The 26,728-nt window shown below is 42.2% G+C and overlaps 1 protein-coding gene across 1 annotated transcript in view; it reads right to left on the bottom strand.

Moving 5' to 3' along the window:
• Window positions 1-4,333: 4,333 nt before the first annotated feature.
• EYA2 (EYA transcriptional coactivator and phosphatase 2) overlaps window positions 4,334-26,728 on the bottom strand; it is a 126,073-nt gene continuing 103,678 nt past the window's right edge. Inside the window, exons 10-16 of the mRNA XM_082491333.1 lie at window positions 21,092-21,181; window positions 14,263-14,321; window positions 12,078-12,238; window positions 10,910-11,024; window positions 10,170-10,291; window positions 9,226-9,326; window positions 4,334-4,519 (exon numbers count right to left, since the gene is read on the bottom strand). Of these exons, the coding sequence (XP_082347459.1) occupies window positions 4,439-4,519; window positions 9,226-9,326; window positions 10,170-10,291; window positions 10,910-11,024; window positions 12,078-12,238; window positions 14,263-14,321; window positions 21,092-21,181 (729 nt within the window). The 3' untranslated portion in view covers window positions 4,334-4,438. The remainder of the gene's footprint in view (window positions 4,520-9,225; window positions 9,327-10,169; window positions 10,292-10,909; window positions 11,025-12,077; window positions 12,239-14,262; window positions 14,322-21,091; window positions 21,182-26,728) is intronic.

The raw sequence follows: 26,728 nt of genomic DNA, 5'->3' as shown, positions 1-26,728 counted from the left end.
AGGATACTGTGAATTATCATGACAAATTTTTGCACGATACCTTGTAAAGCTGTTGAGTATTATTAGATACGAAACTCTGGTCACGCTGGAGTTAATTAAAACTTCACGGATAAAACCTTGGCTCTGATGAAGCCTACAGTATATCACTCAAGAACTACAGTAAGTGAGGAAGGCCCTTACCTGACAGAGAAAAATGACGGAGAAATACCAGAAGCGAAGGAAAAGGTAACACAGCCACATTTAACACTCCTAGGAAAAGCGGGAAGAATTGCTCTGGCCCTTAGAACCCACTGCTTGGAATGACAGGTCATAGCATATATGCATGATGTAATTCATCTCCATGAAACCAGTTTCAAGTAACTGCAGCAGACCCTCAGCACTTGTGGTGCTTTTACAACAATAAATCCCACTGCATACTTAGAGTAAACTGGGATTTGAAGCTCCATTCTTTCTGAAAAGCATGGAACAAGCGAATGACCACCTTTAATTTCATAATTATAATAATGCAAGAATGAACTAGGTCAGGTATTTCTCCTGTCTCTGAGGAATGTCTGGCCCAAACAGGCAACCTGCATTATCCCAATTTTTCATTCATTGTTCTAGGAAATTACTGAAAATACAAACAGTAAACATGCTGAGAGTCTGCAATAGCCTTGAAAGTACCTTTAAAGTGCTGTAAAATATTTTACAAACAGTTTGCAGTGTATGCCTTTGCTGTTAACTTAAATCCAATTTCTATTATAACAGACAAAATAATCCATCTGCCTTGCACTATGGGGGTGGAAAAAAACCAAACAACCCCAAATCAGCAGCTGCTCCTGAGGAAAAACCAGGATCTGGTTTCTCTCCTTGATCGCATCCTTGCCAAATCAACAGGGGAGGATGCTCACAGTTTCTGATGGACTTTTTAGCACCTGTACATTGCACTCACTTGGCCAGACTCGCATGGAGGCCACACAGATGGCTGCAGGTAGCCCGGCACGAGGTGGCTGCTCTGATCAGCAGGTGCTACCTTGGTCCCAGCTGCTTTGGTGGCACTGTCCCATGCTGGTGCTTACAGCCAAAGGCTTATGCGCTCCCCAGTAACCCTTAGCTTTGCTCTGTTTTGCAGTACCTGATGGCTGCTTGAGAATGACTTAATTTTTCACCCTTCTGGAACAGGGTCCGATGTGACTCTTCTGCTCTGCTACAGCTGAACAAGAGTGGACATTTTTAAGAGGTTTGCATGATGAGATTTGAAGTGTAGATTGTTACCACGTAGAGTATTAAGTGTTTTCAGTCCGGATTTTTCAGAAATAAAATACGTATGTCTGGGGCCCAAGTGGTGGCAGAGGCTCAGACTAGCTGTGACGCGTCCACCCTGGCTGCCAGGTGAAACTCTGCTTCCTTTACAAAAGATTACAAAATCTTTAAAGATTATGGTGTGGAAACAAGCTGAACATGAAATTATGGGAACACTAGCAATCAGTAATTGGTAGTTTAAAAGACCCGATTTCTTTTATTTTGCAGCATTGTATTAATATTAGTTATCTGTAAGAAAATGTCAGAGCAAAGGATACTCTTGGAAACGTGATGAATGTCACGTCGGTGTGCACGTGGTGTTGTTTTCTTTCTTGTTTGGGAAAGTATTTTGGTCCTTGAAGTGTTAGAATGGAGCTGTGATGGCATCTACGGCACCCTCATGCTTACAGTCCTATTCACGACTTCAACCCGTATTATCTCACCAGACCTTTCATGTCCACTTTTCTACTTAAGATACAAAATGTCTCTATCAGAGGTTCAGACATGTACTAACACGCTAAACGTTTTATGACAGAACAGACTTTGGTATCAGCTATACATTTTAATAATGGTACTAACACGACTTGCCTGGTTTGTTCAGCTATACTGCAACTTATTTGGGCACCTTGTCATAGTAGTACTCCACTCTGGTTAGTGATGTGCTTAAGCAAGGATTTTATGCTGTAGCAATGTAGAAATACATAAACACACAGGTGAAAGAGCTGAGCAGGGCTTGTACGTGTGTGTGCGTGTGTTCCCAGCCCTTTTGTATGTTCGTGAGTAAGAAGTTATTATAGATGCCCATTTCCACCCATTGCAGATTCCCCGGAACAATAAATCCTGATACTCTTGCTGTAGTGAGAGATGAACATGTGTGACAATGACTGGAAGGAACTGGTACGCCTGTCTGACAAAGGAGCGTCTAACGCAGGTGTGCACCACCCTCATCAGCTGGGTTACCTGTGGGTAAGTAAAAAGCATTAGCTGGGAGGAATATGGAGAAATCACTTGTAGCAACGGTACCTGGAGCGTGAGCAGGCACTAACAGAGAACAGGCCCAAAGCTCTGCCAAGAACTTTGGAGATGGAAACAAGAGTACTTGAGAATCTTTACATTCAGAAAGCAAAATCATCTAAGAAGCTTTAGGAAAAAAAATCAGTACTCAGATAATTGACTCAAGACAGGTGTTAAATTTGGAATTTCAAGGAAGAGTGATTAGCTGATTGACAGGGTGTTAAAAGCTGAAGTTGTGCTTTCTTAGGAGTCTGCCATCCCTGGCATTTGTTCCTTTTCCAAAGGTTTTAGTTACAGTTGTGCTTATCTTGCAAGCATCAGTCATTTCTCCACTGAGTTTGATTTCCTTGACTTGTGATAAAACTTCCTATTTGTGGCAGTCTTACAGCTGGAAAACCTTGCGGGAAAAACTCTGCCAGACTTGCTTCCCAGCAGGCCCCAAGACAAGCAACACCTCTGCTAGAAAAATCACGTTTTATTTTGTTTTGTGTTGTACTCAGCACAGAGAGCAGCTCTTTGCAAACGCCTCCAAAGCATGTACTTTAAAGGATGACTTGTTCCTGCCTGCTGTTGACAAGTACAGCTAACATGTTTTACAGCTGCTGCACGGCTGCTACCTTTTGAGCCAAAGACTGAGACCGGATTATTCTGAGACCAGATTTTCTGTTTTAGTTCAGCAGAAAATCTTCCCTCAGATCTAGCAATGAATTGTTTCCTGAGGTGTATCTTTTTAGACCGCAGGAGTATCACACAGGCTTGTGCAGCACATGTGTGTCACACGTGTAATTTCTGTAACTTGTTTGACCTTGATTCACACATGAGAGATAAGGGGATTATATTACTTGCTGCATCTGTCTCTCTAACACCTTGTTCCAGTGAGGCTCTGATCCTTCTGAGGTTATTTGGTGCCACAGCAAGCGAGAATGAGCAGTTCTGAAAGTGAATTAGCGATTCATCCAGGCCCAGAGAACTGAAATATTTTGAGAGCAAGAATTAACAGGCCAGCTCAGCAGAAATCCTAAAGCTGAAGCTTACTTAGATGCATTTATTTACATAAAAATAAATATGCACAACTGCGGTATTTGCTTGCCCTTTATCTTCCTTTGCAGGACAAGTTCGATTTGTCGCACGCCCATGTTCTCTCTCAGTGGATGCAGTCACTGTCTTCAGTCTTTGCCCCACCGACAGCCGGAATCGCTGGCTACACTCTGTTCTGCACCTGAGGGGCTCCGTTCAGAGTCCTTCTAGCCTAACCCCACCTTGAAATGGGGAGCGTGTATTCTACACATACCTCTAGATCCAAGAGCAGCTGGAGAGAAGAGAAGGCAGGTAATCTAGTCCCCCAAAATGCAAACGTGTTTTTATTTAATGCCTTTCACTCATCACAAGGTACTTTTTCCCCACCCCCAGCCCCCAAAACCAAGATGGCAGCATAAGGCACCGTGTAGACACATGCACAGTCCACATACCATCTATGTAAGATTTAAAAACACAGCTATAGTTCTTACCAACAGTACCATGTGTCCTTATTATTAATGTACAATATGATTTTGCCCAGAGTGCGTTCTGGAGAAATGAAACTATTAATTTAGAATGGTAAGCCTTCCCCACCCACCCACCCCAAAAAGCCAGATTAAAAACACAGGTACAGAGCTTAATATCAGAATAATGAGATTAGTTCATAAATTAAAAAAATAAAAAACAAAAAAAAGTCAACAGTTTCACTCTTATTTTCAGAAGGTCCCATGTGATGTGATGTACTGTGCAGAGACTCCTTACTATGTCCTCTTCCCTTTTCAAAAGCAAGAAAACTGCAAGTAGACCCAAGACTTCTAGTGTTTGTCGTTGGTGGCAAAAAGGCAGTTACAGCTCTATGCTTCCGGCTTAACCAAATAACTGCAGGATCCCCAGCGAGTTCGCTGAAGGCTTTTCCTCTGTCCAAAGGAAGAAGGACTTGATACAATGTTCTTTGGCTGCAAGTTCTTAAAGGCTTCCACTGAAAGGGTTCTCCTTCAAAAAAAAGAAAAACTGCAGTTGCTGTGGGATTTTTTTTTTTTTTTTGACTAAGAAAATGTTGAGGAATAGGTGGAACCGATGTAACAGTTTGAGTGAAGCCCTCACAGTGCTAAGATGTTGGGGTCTGCTACAAATATTCAAGTTCCAAGGCGTGCCGAAGAGCTTCCAGGTCAGCGTGACAAGAGATTCTCCAGAATGGCATGTTGTGCTAGAGTGAAACCAAAAGAGGGTATTTTTTGGTTTTTGTTTAATACTGAGATCAAAACAACTTTCTTACTTTGCACCCTCAGGAACAGAGCTTTTTACTTGGGCCACCAGGTTGTCACGGTGTCACAGACAAGGAGGCTCATCTTAGAAAGGAAGGGAGGGAGTGGGAAGTGCTTATGTTCTCCTACGCCGAGAGGAAGACAGATCCTCCACAGTTTAGCAGTGTCCTGCTTCAGAGATGATGGACAATGCAGGCTGACTTTCTGAATGTACTAGCTACTAAACTTTACTCACCTATTTTTTTTTTCATGGATTAATTAGGAACAGTATTTCTAGAAAAAATTTAGGTGAACACTAGTGAAAGCTGTTGTCAGTGCTTCACAGACAAGTAAATGATAAGTATCATAAAAGGAAGTTATTAAAATTTATAAAAATATAAACAAAAGATTAAAATACCACACAGAGTCAAAATGCTTTCTAACAGTTCCTTTTCCAAGTTAACTGGTACAGTCGGTCATACTGCATTTTCTGTAAATGTAGGAACTGGCATCATTGCTCAGTAACACTGCTGCCTCAGGGAAAGGTGCAATAGGCTTATATGACAGCCTGTCCCCAAAAAACTTTCCTAATTCCTGTTTTTGAGAGACTATCCTACACTCTTCTGCCTCCCTGTTTTTCAATTTGTATTTACTATGATAAATCTGAAGTGATGTAAACAAATGTCTGCGTTCTAACCAGCCAGCTCCACTTGAAATCTTAGCATCTGGAAAAAATCTGGGAAGGTCAACTACCTGTGACCTTCTGTATCTTCCTTAAAATATCCTGATTAATCTCTTGAAATTTGTGAATATGCTCTAGGAAAACAAGACTTGTGTCTGAAAGAGGATGAAGTATCAGCTTTTGTAACTGCTGTGAAACAAGTGCAGTTCAATTACGCAGGGGACCGGAGATGGAAACTGTAATCTGGTAAGGTACAAATACTACTCTGAAAGCGTCATTGTAACAGCATAGTTCTCCAATCGTTAGCAATAGCTGGATCCATGGGTTGGCTCGCAGAGACAACCTCAAAATACTTCGAAATTGCTTTTAGATGTTAAATAGAACTTTTCTTGGTGTGTTCTGGTGAGCCTGAGGTTTGAGCTGGATTTGTTTCTTCTTCAAAACAGTTAAAGCAGTTTTACTTTAAATCAAAGACACAGCTCATTTTCATGCTTAGATTTTATAACAATATTTGGGATTGTGATTTTCTTAGTTTCCTCCCAAAATACCAGTCTCTGTACAGTTAGTGATATGTATGCAGTAACAAACGTATAGGAAGCCTTCAATGACAGAGCCTACTCCCTTTCCAGCATGGGAATAAAATTTCTGAGTATTTTATCACTGTAAATAATTCAACTGTAAACATACTGCTTCCGTTTAAATAGCTTAGCCAAAGCTTTAGAGAATATACTCTTCCTAGATAGATGATTCTGATGAAGGGAGATGCTCCTTTTCCAAGTGTACCTACCTGTGTAAAAAAACCTCCAGTGGTTCCAGAAGTCTATTTTACTGAGTGTCTATTTACACTCCTCTAATGTTTTAATACAACTCAAGCTTCCCTCTGGTATGTTGCCTATCAGTAAACAAACGTTTTCTTCTAGCTATTTATCAGTGTGCGTAGAGACAGCAAGCAAACACAGACAGCCGAAGTGACTGGAACCCATTGCTCTGCAATTTCACTTTAAGGGGAAAAGTTATTTCCTTCTCCCTCCCTCTTCCCTGGTTGTTATTAAACCCTTTCCATTAAATTACCTATTTTTCTTTCTTAAACAAGAAGAAACCTTGGCCTCCCAGCCACTCCTGTTGTTCAGCATTTACAGATTTATCACTCATCAGCCAGGTGAAGAAAAATGACCCACTAAAATGGAGATATCAGTGCTGTCAGCAAAACAGTGAAAGGCGCTCTGCCTGCCCCCCCCCCCCCCCCTTTTTTCCTTCTTTTTTTATAAAGCTGAGGTGTGTAGAAGCCTTGACTAATGATTGTCATCAATCAAAGGAGGCGACAGCCCAGCAAAGAATGTCTTCTACTAATGGGAGAGCTGCTTAGGCCAGGAGACACAAGCAAGAGGGCTCTTGAAATCCTGGCTATAGAAGACTGTTGAACCTTCCCACTTCTTCATGCGGCCAGGGAGCCCCTGCAGCCTTTGATGCAGTCATGTTCACTGACCCGCTACCTTTGAAGTAGGGCACTGGACTGTCAAAAGCAGCAGGCTATTATCACTTCATTCCCAGTCATGCATTTTGGACTCTTCTCTGACAATTCCTTAACCCTTCACGAACAAGAGGACCAGTTCCAGATTTAGCTAGTTTTCCAAGGTGGGGGCAGGTATTGTTGATTCCATTGCCCAGGGGAAATACGCTATAAAAAAAGGTTTTCTGCTGCTTCGAAAACAACCTGAGATACAATTCTGGGGACAGAACACGTGCCCATCACCTTACATGCTATGATCCTTTGTTCCTGGGCTTGTGTACCTAATGAGCTCAAACTTGCTTGGAAAAATCTTTGCAGGATCTTCATTCAGAATGAGATGTCAGGTCCTCCAGCACAAGGTCCAGCTGTATAGCTGAGTCCCTGTGATGTAATATTTTGTATATCACCTAAGCTACAACATTCATCTCTCTGTCCATTAAAAATTAACTAGTTTGCTGAAGATGGGACTCATGCAGTCAGTTCCTGCATCTCAACTCATGTGCAACTCAACTTCTGAAGCAAATGCAGCTCAATCATATTTCTGCCGTCACATCAGGAACACGAGACCCAGAATCACAGAATGGTAGGGGTTGGAAGGGATCTTTGGAGATCATCTAGTCCAGGTTCACCTAAAGCAGGTTGGACAGGAATGCATCCAGCTGGGTTTTGAATATCTCCAGAGAAGAAGACTTCACAACCTCTCTGGGCAGCCTCTATCAGTGCTCTGCCACCCTCAAGTAAAGAAGTTTTTCCTCATGTTCAGTTGGAATCTCCTGTGTTCCAGTTTGTGCCTGCTGCCCCTTGCCCTGTCACTGGGGCAGCAGTCTGGCCCCATCCTCTTGACACCTGCCCTTTAGATATTGATAAATATTGATGAAATCCCCTCTCAGCCTTCTCTTCTCCAGGCTAAACAGCCCCAGGGCTCTCAGCCTTTCCTCTCAGAGGTGTTCCAGTCCCCTGATCATCTTTGTAGCTCTCCACTGGACTCTCTCCAGTAGTTCCCTGACTTTCTTGAACTGGAGAGCCTGTAAATGGACACAGTGCTCCAGATGTGGCCTCACTAGGGCAGAGTAGAGGGGGAAGATGACCTCCCTTGTCCTGCAGGCCATGCTCTTTTTAACGCACACCAGGATACCACTGGCCACCTTAGCCACAAGGGCACATTGCTGCCTCATGGTCAACCTGCTGCACAAAGACATCTTATGAATGCTTGCCATTAAGAAATCCTATTCCTGTCCCTGTAAAGCCAAATAAATGGAGATTCCAGGCAGGTTTCTGTTCTAAAGATTAGGAAATGAAAACCTTAGCTCTTCAATTCTCACGTTGTACAATTCACTTGATGTACCTGACTGCTTTCCTCCAGGTCTTTGTTTGTTGTTCTCCATGTTTGTACCACTCCTGGCTTCTCTAATACACTGATATCCCTTGTACATGGCAGAAGGTATTCCTTGCTGGATCTCTAAATCTTCATCTCCCACACTAAATCACTATAAGTAGAATGTGGGCTTTGGTCTTCTCAAATTTTGCTTTTATCTCTTCCAAGCTCCGAGGTTCCGGCTTCTCTCTTCAGTCTATCCATAACAAAAACCCTTCAACTGGTCTCTAAAACTCCTGTTCTCATTTCCCAGTGACTGAACTGTGGATACTAATGACTGGAGGACTCAACTGGATGCATAGGTTGGCCCATTTAATTCTAATGCTACTTATGTCAACGGGCCACATCTCTGCTGTGAGCAAGAACTATTACCAAGGGCTTGTTATTCCTGACCGTACTGCTTTTGCATTTTCTGTTCTACTTTATATTCAGTATGCCTTCCCAATACCATTTTGCTTGTGAAATTAATCACATTGATCCGTAAATCATTAATAAAGGCAGCAACTCAGTACTAGTGTCTTTGGTATTCACCCCAATGACGTTCCACCCTATGATCTCAATAAGTCATAAATATAAATACATGTATGTATATATGCATATGCTAATAAGTAATTCAAAACTAATTTCAATAATTTGGAACTTACAAAAGCAACATGCGTAGAACAGAAATTCACCCTATGATCTCAATGAGTCATAAATACATGTATGTATATATGCATATTCTGATAAGTAATTCAAAACTAATTTCAGTAATTTGGAACTTACAAAAGCAACATGTGTAGAACAGAAATTCACCCTGCTTGCTCATCTGAGATCACACACTGGAGGTTTCCTTTTCGTGTGTTTAAAGCCACCTTTATTAAGCAAGAATGACTCCTGGAACATGTGACACAACGACTACCTGAAAAATTACACTAACTGCCAATGGGGGGGATTTACAGTAGGAAATTTCTCACAAGGTTGTTGAGTATTTTGCGTATTAAGAAATGAGACCAATAGTATACTGTTTCAAATGGACAGACCTTCATTAAATACTTAAGTAAAGAAAGGGTCATTGAAATGAAAACTTGGAAGAATCCAGCATGGCATCCACAAACTGTACCTTTTTTGCTCCCTGTTCCTCTTCAACACCATCTCCTATTACAATGTACACGGCCTTTCTTCCAAACCTTTGCATTATTCTTTCAAAACAGCTCTCTTTCCCTAAGCAACAGAAGAGAAGACATATTTTTATCTGGACACATAAGGCGGGTGGGGCCAACATTCTGGTACCAGAACTGGAGCTGGCACCTAACTGAACTTGCTGCTACATTCCTTGTTTTCTTTTGAAATTAGAACCTAACTGAATCTTCATCTGAGATGGATTCTCTCCATCTCATGTCAGCTACTAGCATTTTCTTTATCAGCCAAGGACTTCCAAATACTGCCAGTTTTGTGTAAGCTTTGGGACTTTAATGCACTGCTTCGACTGGCAGTTGGTAGACTGATGGTATTCAGTTTTAAGAGCCCTCTTATGTTCGTTCTGCTTGCAGTAAAAACATGAAAATACAAACCTCAGAGGTTCAGACACTTAAACCAGAAAGGACAGAACACAAAAATTGCCCCAAGCCAACCCCACCAGCATTTATTACTCACACAGCTTCATAAAGCTCATTCAGCATACCTGACCCCTCTGCAAGAATAAGAGGATCCAAACAGCATTTCTGTATGTAACAGGTCCAACCAGACTGTGTTCCTCCTAGCTGAGTGCAGCTGAACATCCCACATACAGTAGGTGCTTCATAGGGTGTGTATTTTTCTCGCTTACTCCTCCATGGAGACACTTGGGAAGACTTGGATTTTTTTAATTTTTTTTTTTTTTTTTTTTTCACTCCATACTAGCTTAAGTGTGGGCAGTCAGGATGTGAATTAGAGATGTATAAACAGGGAGCTAAAATTGAAGCTCATAGACTTCTTGTTGCGATCAGATTGAATTGGATGTGCCTGACTGAGGGATAAAAATTCAATCATCGATCTTTGGTGAGGCCTAAGTTAGTTTGCTCTTACCTGTTTTTGTTGCACTGTAAATGTTTTCAATGGGGAAGACAGTGCCCAGTCCATAGAGAAGCACTTTAGCTAGAGCTGGTATAAGCTGAGTTGTGGTGACCAACACATTCACACAGTTAGGCCTAGAAAACAAAAGTTAGCAGAAGTGGCAATCTGTGTTTCTCTCTTTTACTCCAGACTGAAAGACTGCAGGAAGCAAACTTCTCTTGCAACTGGAAGTTCCCAAGCCACTGGGAGATTATGCAGCTAGAGGCAAATAATGTGAATACTGGTAATGTCTTTTTATCAACTTAGTAGAATGAAAAAAAACCCACCATAAAACAAGCTAGCAGCAGCGATGCAGCCTTACTGCATGCATGCCAGGACCCATTTGGTGGGAATTTAAACACCATGTAGCAATGTCCGTGCTGGGCTCTTTGAGTGAACACGCTCAGGGACAGAAGGGCCCTTTTCTCCCTTTCCTACTCTTTTGTAAATCTGCTCACATGAAATGTGCCACAGATGAGGTAGCCAAGGAAACACAAGAAAAAGGACTGTTTTTTCTTTTGCTCAGTTTATCATCTCAAGCTTACCCCAACCCTTGAGAATACAAGTCTGGCAAACGTGTGCAGACTGGCCTCCCACAGGTTTGGCCAGCAAAGTCCTATAAATGTGCCTCCATTTGTTTAGAGGGGGGGAAAAAAGGGAAGCAAAGGAGATCCTGGATCAAGCCTGTAGGCAATTCTTCAAGCTGTTCTTACCGTGAATGTATCAAATTCAGCGCCTTCAGAGCATGTGTTAGCCAGAGATCAGTCAGCGCTTCAAGTTCTGCTCTTAACTGCAGCCAGGTTTCCCTCTTAGGAGCTCCTATTAAACCTGTAAGCAGGGAAAGCATCTTTGCAGAAGCGCAGAAAGGGAGCTGCACGGCTTTGTATATAGAATGCCAAAGGGCTCCTGTCTGTGTTCTGAACCCTATCTCTCCCACTACCCTTCTCTTGGCCTTGGTGCAGGCTGCATCCCTTTGCCCACTGCCATGTCACTCCAAGGCTCTTCCTTGAGGTACATGAGGCCTGACTGCAGTACGCTCCCATGCTGCTGCCACTCAGCTTCCGCCAGCGGAATGGTATCAGTCATCCGCACGCTGCAGGATCTCAGTAAAACACCTTCCTTTGAGTTAGCATAAAGCTTGCATGGGAAGTGAGCAAGAGGATGAAAGAGCTGTTGTGTGTAGTGGGTAGTGGCCTGAGCTGAGAGACATCCGAAACCAGAATGGTTTGGTTTCTCCTGAAAAGCTATGCACCATTTCCAGTAGATGTGGGTAGGCTATTCCTCCAACTGAAAAAAAAAAAAAAAAAAAAGTGGCGATATTCTAAGTTTTGCTTCTTTCTCTTTATAGTCAGAGACCTGGCACTGATGTTCTAAAAGATAAGCAGAGCAGCTGATTGGAAGAGCTGCCTGGAACTAGCTGAGATGAAGGAATCCAGGACATCCTGCTATCTGGTGGTATTGTTTTGTGGGAATTAAAAACAAGTAGTTAGGATACAAGAATGCCTTCAGACAGAGATCAGCCATATGTTCTGTAGAAAAAAAAAAGCACATTTAGTTTTGAACAGTTTGCCTGCTTACTACGCATTTTTGAAAATTGGAGAAGGTTGCTTTCCTGCCAAAGAAATTACAAAATAAAGCCCCGCTATCAGATTTTAGTCCTTCCTCCAACCACTAAACCAGATATCTAAGCCTATTTCCTGCAAATCCTGTACAGAATCTTATTTAAGGATGACTGCTGACACACTTGCTCAGCTCAGCATGAAGTATTCTTATCACAATGCTCTCTACACCTCTTCCATAGGTGTCCCCAGCAGGGTCAGAAGTATGGGGGAAGATGGGGAAGATGAAAGGCATGCTTGTTGCTTGGCCACAGACACTTACCCCCTACGTTGTTTTTGTAGGTGTTGTACATCTCTTTCACTCGACGGTAGCGGAATGCTAATTTCCTCATCCAGTCTACTCCCCCATGAACGCCTGAGCCCAGACACAGATTTGCACTGGCAGTTGAACTGTGGAAACCATCTGCAGAGAAGTTATATGTGCTGCGAAAAGGAGGAGGGAAGGGGAGAGGTCAGTATAATTCAGTCTATACAGTGCCAGCAAGGAGTGGAAACAACTGAAAGGAAACATGGAGACAAGTGGCAGCAGAGATGTAGGCAGGACACACTGTACAGAACTGGAGTGCACCTCTAGCACCATTTCTAGCACAGATTTAAAAAACGTTCTTACTGTAAACACAATGCAGGTTACTTATCTCTCCCTGCCAATTCTGAGGTTCTCTGGACAACATCTAACTGTCCTCAGGTCACTGAAACTCCTCACCTGCCTCTCATCCAGGCTGCTAAGGTAACTGCAGAAATACTCAAATCCTGAAGGAGAAAATTCTGGTGTTACCTTTCTGACTGCTTGGCTATATTGCTAAACAGGCTCTGAATGCACATTAGATAAAGAAAAAAGGTAAAGAAATTAACTCAAGGAGCATTAACTGCCTGCAACACGTAAAGGTTTTTGGTTTTGTTTTTACACTGAGTTAGTATTTCAAAGCAACTCTAGAGTAATTACCACAATGAATTGGGGTGAGTGACAGTTCCACAAACACCTGAAACAGGCAGTTTCTCTGAAAGGGGGTGCACGGAAAGAGGCAGTACCAGCTCATGGCATCTTAAATGTTTGCCAGATGACAGCATCAGGATGGGTTTCACAGTTTGAGCAGATCTCAGACTGAGCTGCAATAGAAGAGGGCAGCTGCACCTCATGGGGCACAGTTGGCTGGATGGACCCAGTGAATTTGGACAAACTGGGCTTAAACCAGAGCAAGGGAAGGGACAGAAAGGCTCAGTGACACAGACCTACCCTTCTCAGCTGCAGCTTGAAGTTAGCTCAGCTTATAGCGCTTCTGACACCTCACTGGGGGAGTGGCCAGTGCTGGTACATTCATATCCTGATTTACTGCACAGTGATTTCCCCTTCTAGAAAGCCCTGATGCCACTTTATTTCTGTATTAGAGCATCCACATAGGAGTTCAACATGCTCAACATACTTCAGTCAGCTCAGCTTCATTTCCCATATATACAAGCCATGAGGAGCTGAGAAGTATTTTTGAAGCAACTGAAATTACTCAGGCAGGGGCTTTTCACAGGATTCAAGATATGCTGTTAGCGTATGGATTATTTTTTTTTTTCTTCACTCAACGTGCGCAGATTGAGATAAAACCCAAATTAATGTTTTAATCAATGCCTGAAAAGGTATTCAGACTCGCCTGCTTACAGGCCACTGGAGCCAAAGGACCTAAACATACATGTGCCATTTCAGTACACTGCAAAGCACAAACTAGCATTTCAGTTACAGCAAAAAATCTTTCAAGTATTCTCTGCAGAAGGAAAAGTCTCTTCCCTAAAACACTTCATTGTTTTCTGTGCTGTTTCTGCACCAATTTCTCATAATAACCAGCCATAAAAACACAAATTACAAAGCTCTATATGAGCTCTGCACACTTCATTCTCGTGCCAACTACCATGACTCTGCAGGCAATACTTTGTGGAAGATAGATGTAATTGTACAGAAGTAGTTTTAAAGTACATGATGATCTAACTTATACAGATAATAATAACATTCAGGGCAGTTTTGGTACAAGTTTCTACCAGTAAAACAAGGCTCTTGCATGGCACGGTCCACAATCCTCACTAGTAAGCCCATTAATTACAGATTGGGCAGTGGGAAAGCTTTCAATCTGGTTTTGAAGCATTTTGGCCACACCTGGGCCAACTGGTTGGCCAAATCATATCAGAAACTTGCACAGTCTGATGGGAGTTCAACCTAATTTTAGATATATTTCCCAGAATGGTTCATAGCTCAGTATAGTCAGGGCCTGACAGGAGGCACAGGCGTATTAACGTGAGAAAGGAGACTCTGGCTCTGTGTGCTTAATAAAAGCAGCCAGCGTGGAGCCGGGGAGGGGAGAGGGCGCATGGCTGAGAATGTTATTTTACATCACTGACCAGCCCCCTGCTATTTCAAACAGCTGGGGACTACCTGACCTGCAGCTTCCAGCCTGGAGATCCCATACCTTAGATCTTGACCATTATCATCCGAGGATACATCATCTATGTGGATCTGGTCACAGTCCTGAGAAGTGTACAAAAGAAAATACAGCAGTAAGTAAATGCTTTGAAAAAAATTGAAAGAATGTAATGAAAAATTACTTTAAGGGTAATATTAAGGTGACAAAATCTTGCTAGTGTTGTATGGCATAGTCCAGCCAGTTAATTGTTAGGAACAGGCACCACAAAACACTTACACAAAATATGAATAGACAGAGAGCGTGTGTGATCTGCTGGTATCTAAGGGCACAACAGCTCTTGAATAATACAGTAAGTGAAACTCCTTCCTATGCAGACAGGAAAACTCTGTTTTTTAAACGTTTTATGCATGATAAGGCAGAGATTTGGCAGCCTCTCCCCCCGTGAGAATACTGCTTTAGACGGGAGGTGTATGACCACATAATTACAAGGGGAGAAGATCTCTCCCAAAGAAATTCCCAGAGATGCTTGTCCTGCTGGTGTTTTCCCAGTTCATTCTGAGGGGACTGAGCCTCCTTTGATGCGCAGGGAAGCTGGGCTGAAGCACTGAAGGCAGCACTCATTCATAGCCCAGACAGAGTTAAGGAATAATGTGTGTCAGTAATAAGGAAATCTACACACAGGAAATTTAATGAGAATATATACTTGGAGCTCAGCCTGCATGAAGTATGTACTCTAGATCTTATCTTCCAAAATCCTTCATTGTTTGAATGGTGGAGGCTCTGCCTCAAAAATTTGAGAAATGTTATTTCTTTGGTTTCTTTCCTAGTTTTAGCATTAAGATTAGAAAGAGAAAAATCAGGAAGTTTCTCCCACCACCTTAAATCTCCTTTCTCCATGACCCTTGCAGGTAAGAACAAACCAGAAAGCCTTCAAGCTGAACACTATCTTTTGTTCTGGTTGACTTTTCAACAGAGGTAAAAGCACTTGCTACAAGAGGACTCTGAAGTAAGAACAACCGCAGCTAACCAAGGTACAGTTGTTCTTCACCACTTCAGTATTCTGTAAACCACGGAATTTGTCTTAGCTTCCTTACACTATTATGAGTATTATTAATTACTTTAAACTAACCCCTTTCAAAAAAAGAAAAAAATCTCTAAACAAGTAACCAAACTTGCTATCAACGGCAAAATGTCACAGATAGTTCTTGTCCATAATAATGAGATTTTCTGCAGCATTTACTTTAGATAATTCTCAAAAAGACACAAGATTTTATCTTGTTCTTGTCTCATCAGTCCTCTTATCAACCTCCCACTGGGGTGTATATTTTCCGTATAGTTGGAGCCAAGTGGCTGAATAGCAGATCTCTGCTGACACCTCTTACTCTCCTGCACCCCCATAATTTTTAAGCTGTTGTGAGCCATGCTGGGATAATATTGATGTCAGACCACTCCACTTCAGTTGTAAGATTTGGGGCATTAAGTCAGGGGAAAGGTATTTGTGGAGGGATCTGTTTTTCTCATTTGTGAATGAATTGTTCTGTATGCTTAAGTGTGACAACAGTAGCTATCACATTTCTAACTTAATAAAATACCATGACACTTAGTGAGACGCTACCTCATAGTCCGCCGGCTGAGCCTATCGTATTACTGGGTGAAACACAGGGAAGCTGGTTAACACAAGAATGTGGACCATGTTTTACTACTTGGTTACGAGACTAATTTTTCATTCTTGCAGAATTTCCTTGAAATCTTAGTGAGTAGGGAATCAAGGCAGGATATCTGGGCTGCTGCAAAGAAGGTCCAGATTGTTCAAATGGAAGTCTGCAATGGGGATATATCCCAGTTTTTACATCTGCTGACTTTTTAAAATTATACTCTAGGATCTCAGAGGTATGGCATGTACAGCCTGTAACTGAGTCAAACATGTAAGACCTCAGTCAACCCTCGCGACTCTGGGAACTGAACTGTTTTGACTGTATGGTATCTCTAGGTCAGTCTGTGCTACACAACCTGCCTCCAGGTGGGACCAGACCTTTGTACCCACGTGTAAAGGAGCCTGAGCTAATGCAGCTTTGAAATGGTATTGCAGGCTCAGAGAAAGCCTCTGCTGCCTCCTTGTGAAACACAAGCTGTTCCTGAGGATGAATGGAGAAGCTCCTTCTGATCTCACTTACGCTCTCTCTGAACACTCTCAAGATATGTGTCATGCACGTATGAAAACAGCTTACAAATGCACAGGTTGTCTATTTGTGTATCAGGACTGTACTAGAGATTTTTAGACGTCTTGTGGATTCATTGATCAGTTGAGCTTGCATCCCTCATTATGCGGGGGTTAACAGTTCCCAGAACACAAAACCTCCAAGGGATGGCTCTGAAAGGCAGTAACTTGTAGACACACTAATCCCCTTGTTTGCTAATTCCTCATCCCCTTGTCAGTCCCCTGTCCCTCCATACCCGTTTTCCAGAGTGATAGACAGTAATATCTCCAGAGGGACTGAGGGTGAAAGGTACTATTCTTTAGCCAGCATTGCACTGTGAACAAAAGGCAGCTGGTAGAAAAAGCACAACTCTGGAAAGCCCAGAATTCGTATTTTAACTTCACTGTGATCTGTAACCTCGGACAACTCCTTTTCTCCCTGATCTCCCAGAAGGGGAACAGAGAGCGAGGATACCTCCTTTCAAGTGAATATTTGCTGATATATTCTGCAGTGTTATCAAAGCCCTTTGTACACAACACCTTGTATGGCCTACACTTGCAGACCATAGGGATGCAATCTGCCTACACTGTTGCAACTGCAAGCAGAGATGACCTGACTGACAGGCATGTAAGTGCTACATGAGTGGATGAATTAGTGTGGAAAAACCACACTTGTATAATTTCAACACGTGGCTCAGCAAACACAGGCCTTGCTTGCCTGGACTGTGTTGCTAACAACCTCCATAACAGGGCAATGGTGGTGTCACTGAATGCCCTGGAAATGCAATATACTGGCTGTTCTTGTCAAGGTTTTGGTGCCTTGATTCTTTGCTGCAGGGCAGACACACCACTAACCTGTGCTTCAACAAGCATTGACCTCTTCCTCTGCTTTGAATCAGCTGGAAAAAAGTCCAGCTTCTAAGATGTACAACTTAAGAGTTAACTTGCTGACAGAGAATCTATTTCTGTAAAAAGACCAAAAGTGTTTGGTAGAAGTGTTTGTCTAAGGCATCTCCAGTCACCCACCTGCCCTGGGGACCAGTGATCAGCCTCCTTCGATCCAAATAGCCTGAGGTTTGGGGTGAATTGAATGGGAAACTGGCCTCTCTGCTAGGCTACAGCACTAAGAGACGATGGGTTGAAGCAGGTTATCTGAATGGATCTGCTGATTTGCCTTTTCATACATCCAAGATTCCCACTCCCTAGCAAGCCAGGAAAAATACACTCAGACAATGCATCCAGGAAACAGTTGCCTGAATCCCTTCTTGGTAAACCCTGTAAACACATAAAGCCCTGGCTAACAACAGAGTCTCAGAATCATTTTTTGATAGAAAAAAGGGAGTATTCCAGTTCAGGCTCTTCACTCAGATTTTGAAGCCAGTTTTTTGCTTCGATGGGAAATCACATCCTCACCAAACTAAGGAAGATCACACAAATGCTAGTAAGGGCTGTGCAACCCTTGCTGTATCTATGGACAAATGTTTCATCCTCATCAGGCACTTTTATGGAGCGCTTCAAAAGCGCTTTATACCTTGGCAGCACCTTCTGCTCTGCACAGCGCTGAAAACTGCAGCCAGCAAAATAAACCATTCCCTTGTGCTAAAGCAAGGTAATAACTCATTTCCTTGTCCAACCTGCCTCTGTGGCAAGGATGGGCCACATTACCTCCACCTCTCACCCTGCTCCCATTGTCAGGAACGAGGCCAACCATAGTCCAGTTGGTTCAGTTTGCTGGGTCCCCCAAAATGCCAGAACTTGGCTATGGATTTGTGCCAGAGAAAAATTTTGCTATGATTAGCATTATCTACTAAGAATACTTTTGCTTTGGTCTTGAAAGGGGCAACTATCCTACTGCTTTCTCAGTTACAGCTTCTTTCACCTTGCCCCAACGCAAAAGATGCTCAGAAATAGTTTCAGCCCCATGTGGTTTTAGCTTATTTTGTCTTGTATAGGCCAGTGTTATACCACATGATGGTGCTAATGTATATGGTAATGTTTGTGGGTCTAGAACCAAATCAGCTTCTGTGCTTGTTTTTCATCAATTTCTTTTTTAACAATATAATTCACTGCATTTTTCTTAAGCCTAACACTTGGTGATGTACGATCCTTAAATATCACTTTGTGAATATCAAACCTGACTTTTATTTATCAACATAAGTGAAGGAGTAGGGTGGTTAACGAGCAGAGATGGATGACTCTGTTGTCAGAAGTTCATCCAAACTGACACGGCTTTTTCTGGAAAGTGAAATTTTGTAAAGAACATTTACATCTCACGAATTCTCCCTCATCCCTTGTTTTTTTCATTGAAAAGGCACGGCTAAAACCAAACCACCTTGGTATGGCTTTGAAAAAAGCTTTGGTTTGTTTCGCACTTCAAGCATGTGTGGAAAGGGAAAACTGGAAATTTTCAGTAGAAAATGACCTTCTCTTTCCAGCTACCTGGACCATGCATCATCATTCAGAATGCTTTGCATTTTTATCTTAGTGCTGGACCTAAGATAAAATTGATTCACAGTGCTATCTCTTCGCTTGTTTCTGCTCTGGGTAGCTGGAACACTACTTGTTTTCAAAAGCTTTTAACATTTTTCATGGTTTTGAGCCATTCAGGTACAGCAGCGAGTTGTTCTCACCTTTAGGGGGCCTATGCTGTCCCTTTACACCCTCTGGCAAGTCCATTAAGGTTATATTGACTCACTCATTCAGCTGCCCACCTTGGTGTTTCTCAATTTTTTAGTAAAAGCAGGTCAGCTGATAAGATAGCCTAGGAAATCAGCAAAAATCGCCTCTCTTTTCTCATGCAGCAACAAAATACCACTAGTAATACAATTTTTTTATTTATAATCTTTGTAGCGCAAGCTAATTAGGGACAACCTCCCTTAATATTTTGCTGAACAGATGTGTCCTGTAGCACCTGGCTCTTTTTCTGTGTTGGAGGTGGAGCCCAGGTATTTTGCAGAAGGTTTTGATTTCTATTTGGAGACGCAGTGCTAAACTTTAGCTCTTCACTGGACTAGTTCTTACTCAGTTACATAGTCCTTGTGGAATGAGAGAGTCCTATATCAGAGGGATTTTTGTTTAGCTTTTGATTCCTTAATGTCTAGAAACAACAAAAGAAAAGAAACACAAAATACTAACTTTTTATAATTAAAAACTTTGCTCTACCATGGCGGCTGAAGAAGAACTTGAGAGGCCATGCGAGACAAAACTGACCTAAAGGCTCTGCTTCTAGCAGCCAAAGCTGTTACTGACTGATAAACGTGCAGAATTTGATAGAGGTCAGACAACTTGCTACTTCGTTTCATGTTTTATAGCAGTGAGTGAAGCAAGGAGAAAACTTGTTTTAAAATGATTTGCCAACTTATATTCTTGCAAAGGTCTAGACAGGCAGAGGGTTTCTGGAAGGTGGCTTTGTGCAAGACATGCAGCTTTGTTGCACCTCATGTTGAGATCTGATGGGTGAAAAGTGCTGGTTGTGTATTAAATATTATCACTATTTATATAGCATCCTGGAATCCCAAACAGCAGCGCTCTTCTTTTTTAGTTCCTCTCCCCCTTCCCCCCCGGTAAGAGAAGGATTTTTTCACTTTGTACTTTCCATACCCTCATCACCAGCTCCCTCTTTGAAAAAAGCTGACAGAGGAAAAATCTGTCAGTTCAGGTGCTACCCACTACTTGTCTTTGAAAGGAAATGAAAATTCTCAGCAAGTGAAACCTCAGCTTGTAAGGAGACAGGTGGCAGGAAAGGATGTACCTCCTGTAATGCAGAGGACCACAGTGCAATTAAGCAGTGAAGGAACCAGAAGTTCTCTGTGAACTCATCAGGCACAGAAAAAGTTATGTCATTTCATACGGCACAGAAACAAATTCTTCGTTTTTCAAGTGAAGAAGACGACCACAGAAGTCTGCCCAGGGATGCCAGATTTTTTTCCTCCAAACACCTCCATGCAGTACTCTAACTCCAAGGTGCCCACAACTTACTCGCTTCGTATGTGACTCATTCAGACTTTTTCTACTGAGTGAAAATGCAAATAACTTTTCATTAGTGCTGTACAGCTGTTTCTCAGCTGGCGACAGAATTCTGCTAGCATCACTTTCCTTGAATTTTACCATACATATATACATACACACACACCTTCAAAAGGATTTTTGCTTTGTATAAGGCACGGTCAGATTCTAACCATGCCACAAACAGGAAGGATTTTTCCTCTTGGTCTTTTATGTTGAAACTCCCATAGTTTCATCCTGCAATGTTCCTGAGCTTGAGCAGACCTCCTGCTCTGTCTGTGTGTGCAAACAGAGCTTCCTCAAGAACAGAGACCGTTTTTAAAACCTCTGCATTGGCTCATAGCTAATTGCTACCTGCCCCATAGGATCTATGCTAATTTTGCTTAATAAAATTATTAAATAGCAAATTTCAGGAGAAGCAGCAGCAATGTCCTCATTATTAGATTTAGTAAAACTGCCAAAAGCCATCATTGTTACTGTGTATTTGGAAAAAAAATTCCTTAACAGAATGAAGATGTCTAAGGGACACAGTAAAGTATGCTTCCAATAAGCCATCTAAGGCCCATTTCTTTGGGGTCAGAAATGAAAGTTCTTTGGCCAGAAAAACAAGTTTGTAGACCAGATGCAAACGATTAGAAAGAGAGATGTTAAATAAAATAAGCAGCTACATACCTCCAGGTCATTAAAGAACAGATGTGTATCTGCAAGGTTGAAGATCATTTCTTCCATCATAAGACCTATCCGCACAGATGTTGTAGTGTCCTGTAAAAGGAAAATAAGGGTTTTATTCCATTCACTTTTGATTTTTTTTTCTTTTTTTTGGGGGGTGTGTGTGGGAGATCTTAGAGCGAACATAGGATGTACACGTTCCTGTATCTGAAGATATGTTCATTAAGGTCATTTTATTTCCCAAGTGTATCTTAACATGATTTTCCCATCCTTTCCTTTACTCTCCTAGATAATCAAATTCTGTTCTTTGAAGGATGTCTATGGCTCGCCTTGACCAATAACAGCCCACACACTTCAGATGATATAACAAGAACATTTAAATACCTGAGACTATATAAGAATTGCTTCAGTAGGTTAAACCAAGAATTGATTTCCAATAGCATTATTAGTGAACAGTTAGGGGATAGTTATGAGTAAGACAGCACTCTGTCCTTCAAACCAGCTACAGAAGGTCAGCATTATTCGCTTTTAATGTCAAACAGCAACTTGGTGAGCAAAATCTCAAAATAGAACCCAGGAGCTCAAGCATAAATTGAGTCTCTTTCTCCAAGTGGTGTAATCCATGTGTCTCAGCATGCTTGGCTTAGATCTTTACTGCCATGCTAACTCAGGTGATCAGCACAGAACAGGACAGAAAGGCAGACACGTTGTTCCCACATCAGAGCTCAGTGTGTGATACAGTATCTACTGTCAGGCAGGAGATGCAAGAGCAGTCACACTACTGCAAAGCTCTTCCATCCCTACTGAAGCCGCTTATTTATTTAACAGCAGAGTTAAACCAATCCCATCCTACCATGCAAACCCAATTACAGCACCATAAAATGCTTGTCCGAGTATGACTATTCCTGCTCAGGACACAGCATGCTTTGCAGTGGTATAAAGCATGCTTACAGAGCCAGAACCGTAGCCACAGAGGCAGTTACACATAAATAACTACATTGATTAAAAAAAAAAGATGAAACAAGACAAGACATGGGACATTAAAATGCTGGATGGGTTCATCTGTCATTCTAGTTAGTGTTAGAAATGGTGACACGCACCCGATACTCCTGTCTGTGTGGGCTGGCTGACTGTGATGGTTTGCTCATTCTGCCACTTTTTTGTATCAGTAGCCCCCTGGCTCGCCAGGTGTGGGTCTAACTCAGCCCTTCCCCAAGAGGGTCCCAAACTGCTTCCTAAAAGGGAAGGATATGAAGCAGAAGCTCTGGCTGCCTGCAGCATTTTTAAAACACACTTTTTTAGCAATTAAGAGAATGTGAAAATGCACATGCCAGCAGCTTTAAAACAGCTTCTACGCATTCTTAAGCACGTGTGAATTTTCTCGCGTCCAGATCCTGCTCCCACCACCATCAGGGACAAAACCTTAAGTAAATTCCCCTGGAGAAGGACTACACTACCTGGTTTAGTGGTTCTAGTTGATTAGTTTTAGAAAACTGTTTTTCCCTGCCCCTTGCTATCCAGCCAAGACACCGCAACCACCTGTGAGAGGGCTGTCACTTCATTTCCTCGCCAAGTCAGCAAGCGCAAGCTCAAATCAGCCCAAGCTGATGGGGCTTGGCCATAGAAGCCACCCACAGAGAATCCTGCATGGCAGAAGTGACTGCCGCTTTTGGCTGGGCATTTCCCTCTCTTCTGGCTTGGAGGGCTACATTAAGAGCTGACTGCACGTGCACAGCAGATCTACTTGGTCCTCCAAGGTGCCCCTTGGATGGGGGATGGCAGCCACAGGGCTCCTACCGCTCTTGGCTCACTGCTTGGAAGCTGCTCAGTGGGCACTGGATACAGCCTCTGCAGATCTGCTACTCTGAAACACAAACAAGCGACCTGCTGTACCCAGCCAGGTGCACTGCAATATTAAATGAGTCTCAATCATTTTTGCACGTCTCTTATGCCTAACGTCAACCAGTCCTCCCGCCCTCAAACAACTGACCTTGTTCCTAAACTCACAGCATAGAAACACACTGATGCAAACAAGGTCATCAGCAGAACATTTTCTTATTCATTAAATACTTCAAAAACACAAGCAAAAATAATCTGTGGTTAATCTGATAAACACTCATAGCTCAAAATCACTGTGCCTGTTCAAACTAAACAGCAACAGACAACCTGAAAAAAAAAAAAGAGCATTCACATAACAGGCTTTTATTTATAATTCATCTTCATTAGGACAGAGATCTCTCATCTTTATGTTTATGTGGGTGGTTTTCCTCCACTAAAGTTACAAGCCTTGCTAAACCACGGCAGATTTATATGTAGTCTTTACTATAATTTTCTGCAGATTTCTGTGGAGTCATGTTATTGTATGACAGGACAGAAATGAATTAGTTGAGGAGCTCTAACAAGGAGCACAATGTTTGGAGGATGGGTACATTTCAATCAACCTTTGTGGCAGATACTGTTGACATGGATGGTGTATTACACACTAACCTAATTATTACGCATTCTTGGTGTAGTTCTCTTTAATTAGAGCAGAATGGCTGCGGTTTCAGCCATGTGTGTGACTCACAAGCATTGTGCCCAATCTAAAGAAAAGCTCTGTCACTCATGTTTAAACATGTTTGTTGCTGTCCCAGAAAGAAGGGTACTTTCTCCTCTGGGCAAAAAGTAAACTTCAACAGACTTGCCTTGAACATGTCTCTAATTTTTAAGCCCCAAACCTGCTCCCCTGACGAGGCACAGCGACACAGGGGTAATCAGGGCATCTCACTGTGGCCCCATGCAAACAGCACTGAATCAAATTTTACTACCCAGGTGTAGTTACACGGGGGAACTGTTTTGAAGAAAATATGCTGCTAGGAAGAAATTATTTTTTAAAATAGTTTTTAATGAAGCAATTTATTTTTATACACTTCAAGGATCATTAGCTTTTAAAACTCTTTCAGGAAATCTCATTGGTTGGTATCTGTCATTTATCCTCTAAGTTTTGTCTTTAGCTTTATTGGTATTAATCACTAACGGGGAGAAGGAAACGTTTCCACAGTGTATGAAGTTACCCTCTCTTAAACTAAACAATATGGAAATTAAACTGTAGATGAGAGGAAAAAAAATCTTTCTCTTGAGATAGAGAATATGATGGAATGAAAATAAAACAGAAAAATGCACTTTACCACCCAGAGGGGAAGTCGTTTGGGGAAATGATTTGGCATCACTGCTTTCACAGTATGGACATTTCCTCTATAGCAAGGCATGCTTCCAAGTCTTAAAGAGGCTGATAAAGTTAAAAGGCAAATCAGCACTCCCAGTATGATATAGGTGTCTAGAGGCACCAGGCCAGGGTTCCACTGGCAGTTATTTATTTGCATTACTGTAGCATCTAGAAGCACTAGTCCCAAACTTGAACCCCACTGTGCTAGAGGTTGTATCCACACAGAGGAAAGACACAGTTGCTACAGCTTTCAATTCAAGTATGAAAAAACAGGAGAATCAGACTGACAGGAAAGCATCAAAATGAGATAGGTATATCAATCAACGTGTTGTCCAAATTCTCTATACAGCGTGTAAATAATCTGAAAGAGAATTAGGAAATTAATCTGAAGATTTTGATGGAGAGCTCCTCCTAAGCACAGAAATCCTGTACCACTAAAGGATATCTCTACGCTGCAGGGCATGCCCTGGTGGACAGCTAATGCCTATGTTAGAGTAGTGTAAGTTTAGCAAAGCAATGTGAAGTTGCTGCATTCACGCTGATGATCCCTGCTAACATGTCCTTCCATAGCAAAAGTGCACCCTGGAGCCCTGAGAACACGCTTCCTGGGTAACAGATCTAGCCAATGTTTTCTGATGCATATGAAGCCCAAGGAAGAATGGACCACTGAGAGCCTGAAATCAAATCTCCTCCAGGAACCACTTTTTACTGTGAAAACAGATTAATCTAAAAACTCAACCCTGAGTGCTTGTTTAGTAACTTTAGAAGAGCAAGGTCCTACCCCTCTGCTAATCTACGAGTCATGCTTTCACAAACAAGGACAATGAGAGGCAGGGATAGAAAACAGGTAATAAACTCCTTTTGTAAATAAAACCTCCAGCACCACAGTGTATCCCTACATGCCTCATCTCTGTCATGCACCAGTTGGATCTTCCTTCAGGGTCGAAATTAAACAGCACTACAAATTACTTTTGGTGCTTCTCTCTGGTGCTTGGACACAAGAGACAAGGCACTCCTGACCCTCCAACACAGCTTTAACAGTCATCTTCCCATCAGCTGGGGGAAATAAGCACCAAGGGAGTAGTGGTCATTTTGAAGTATTCATTCTCAAAGAGCTTGATATTCCCCCTCCTCAATACACCCTTCGCTCCTACTTTTAACGAACAGAGGGAGTAGTTTCACAGCTGCTCAGTGTGCATCTTAAGGGAACTGAGAGGTAAAATGCCCCCATTCTCTATTACTCCTTCATAAACAATAAAGGATCAATATATACAGAGTGTAAGATAAGCCCTTTTTTAACATTTTTTTTTTTGCCCTAAAGAGCATCCTTGGACATATGTCTCTGCTGCTTCTGCCACAGCTGTGACTTTCAGCTGGACTGATGTGCTATTGCCTACTGCTGACTATGCACACACCTTGGGAGCAACATGATTTCCACTGTGAGCGAGGCACTGCCAATTCCCAGCTCCGCATCTGCTTGTTTTGGGGTAATTTTGCTGCCCGTTCAGCAGATAGTCCTACTAGAGAAAACCATGGGCAACAGAAGACTGTGGAACATGCTGCAGAGGATGACAGAAGTGTCCATTCACCACAGGGAACGTTTTCCTTCATATCCCAATAGCATGAGCTGACACATTTTCTCTGAATGTTGCTTTTATGTTGGCTAGTTGCATGCGCTGTTCCTAATCCTTGAACTAGTTCTGTACATTTGAAGTGAATTGCATTTTAAAATTACAATTTGAGTTCAGTTATGTCCTCCAAGCTAATAACACCTTGCCTCAATTTAATTTCTGTTTCTGTTTTCATTCTATCCCCTCATTTTGAGTGGTAGGATGACAGAAGATGGCTTGTTGAACAGCCTTCAGTCTTTGCTTAAGGATGATTTCCACAAAATCTGGAGGCGAGCAAAGAACAAGTTTTTCCCTGTTACAGCAGTGGGTTGAAGTGGGAAGTTAGGTCTGCTCACTCCATGTGAAACTCCAACTAGTCTGTATTTTAGCAAAGCAAAGGGAATGCAGAATGTGGAGGCAGACCCAAATTAGCTTTAAGCTACCGAATGCAAGTACAAATAACTGCAGGTATGTTGCAGCATGCACTATATGTAGGTCCCTAGACCCTTTTTTGGGACCTAACCTACACAGAAGCCTGCATTGCCCTGTCTTCACTACAAAAGGCACTGGCATACCTACACAAAAGCTCATGTGCATTGCAGCCCCACTTCAAACTGCACCGTCAGCATTCTTCCAAATGTCTCTGTATTAAAACCTTTCTTACCACTGCTCTCCTGAAACACTGAGATTGATTTTTCATAAACTGCTTATACCTGCCCTAGAGTATGCATTAAAAAGACATGTATTTGTTAACACCTGCAGCTACTACTAATCCAGTTGGCTGGATGTCCACAGCCAGTTCTCCCCTCTTGTACACTGTCATTT

The sequence above is a fragment of the Vanellus vanellus genome (assembly GCF_965231255.1).
Source record: "Vanellus vanellus genome assembly, chromosome: 15".
Classification (NCBI taxonomy): Eukaryota; Metazoa; Chordata; class Aves; order Charadriiformes; family Charadriidae; genus Vanellus; species Vanellus vanellus.
This window is presented reverse-complemented; position numbering and strand designations above follow the sequence as displayed.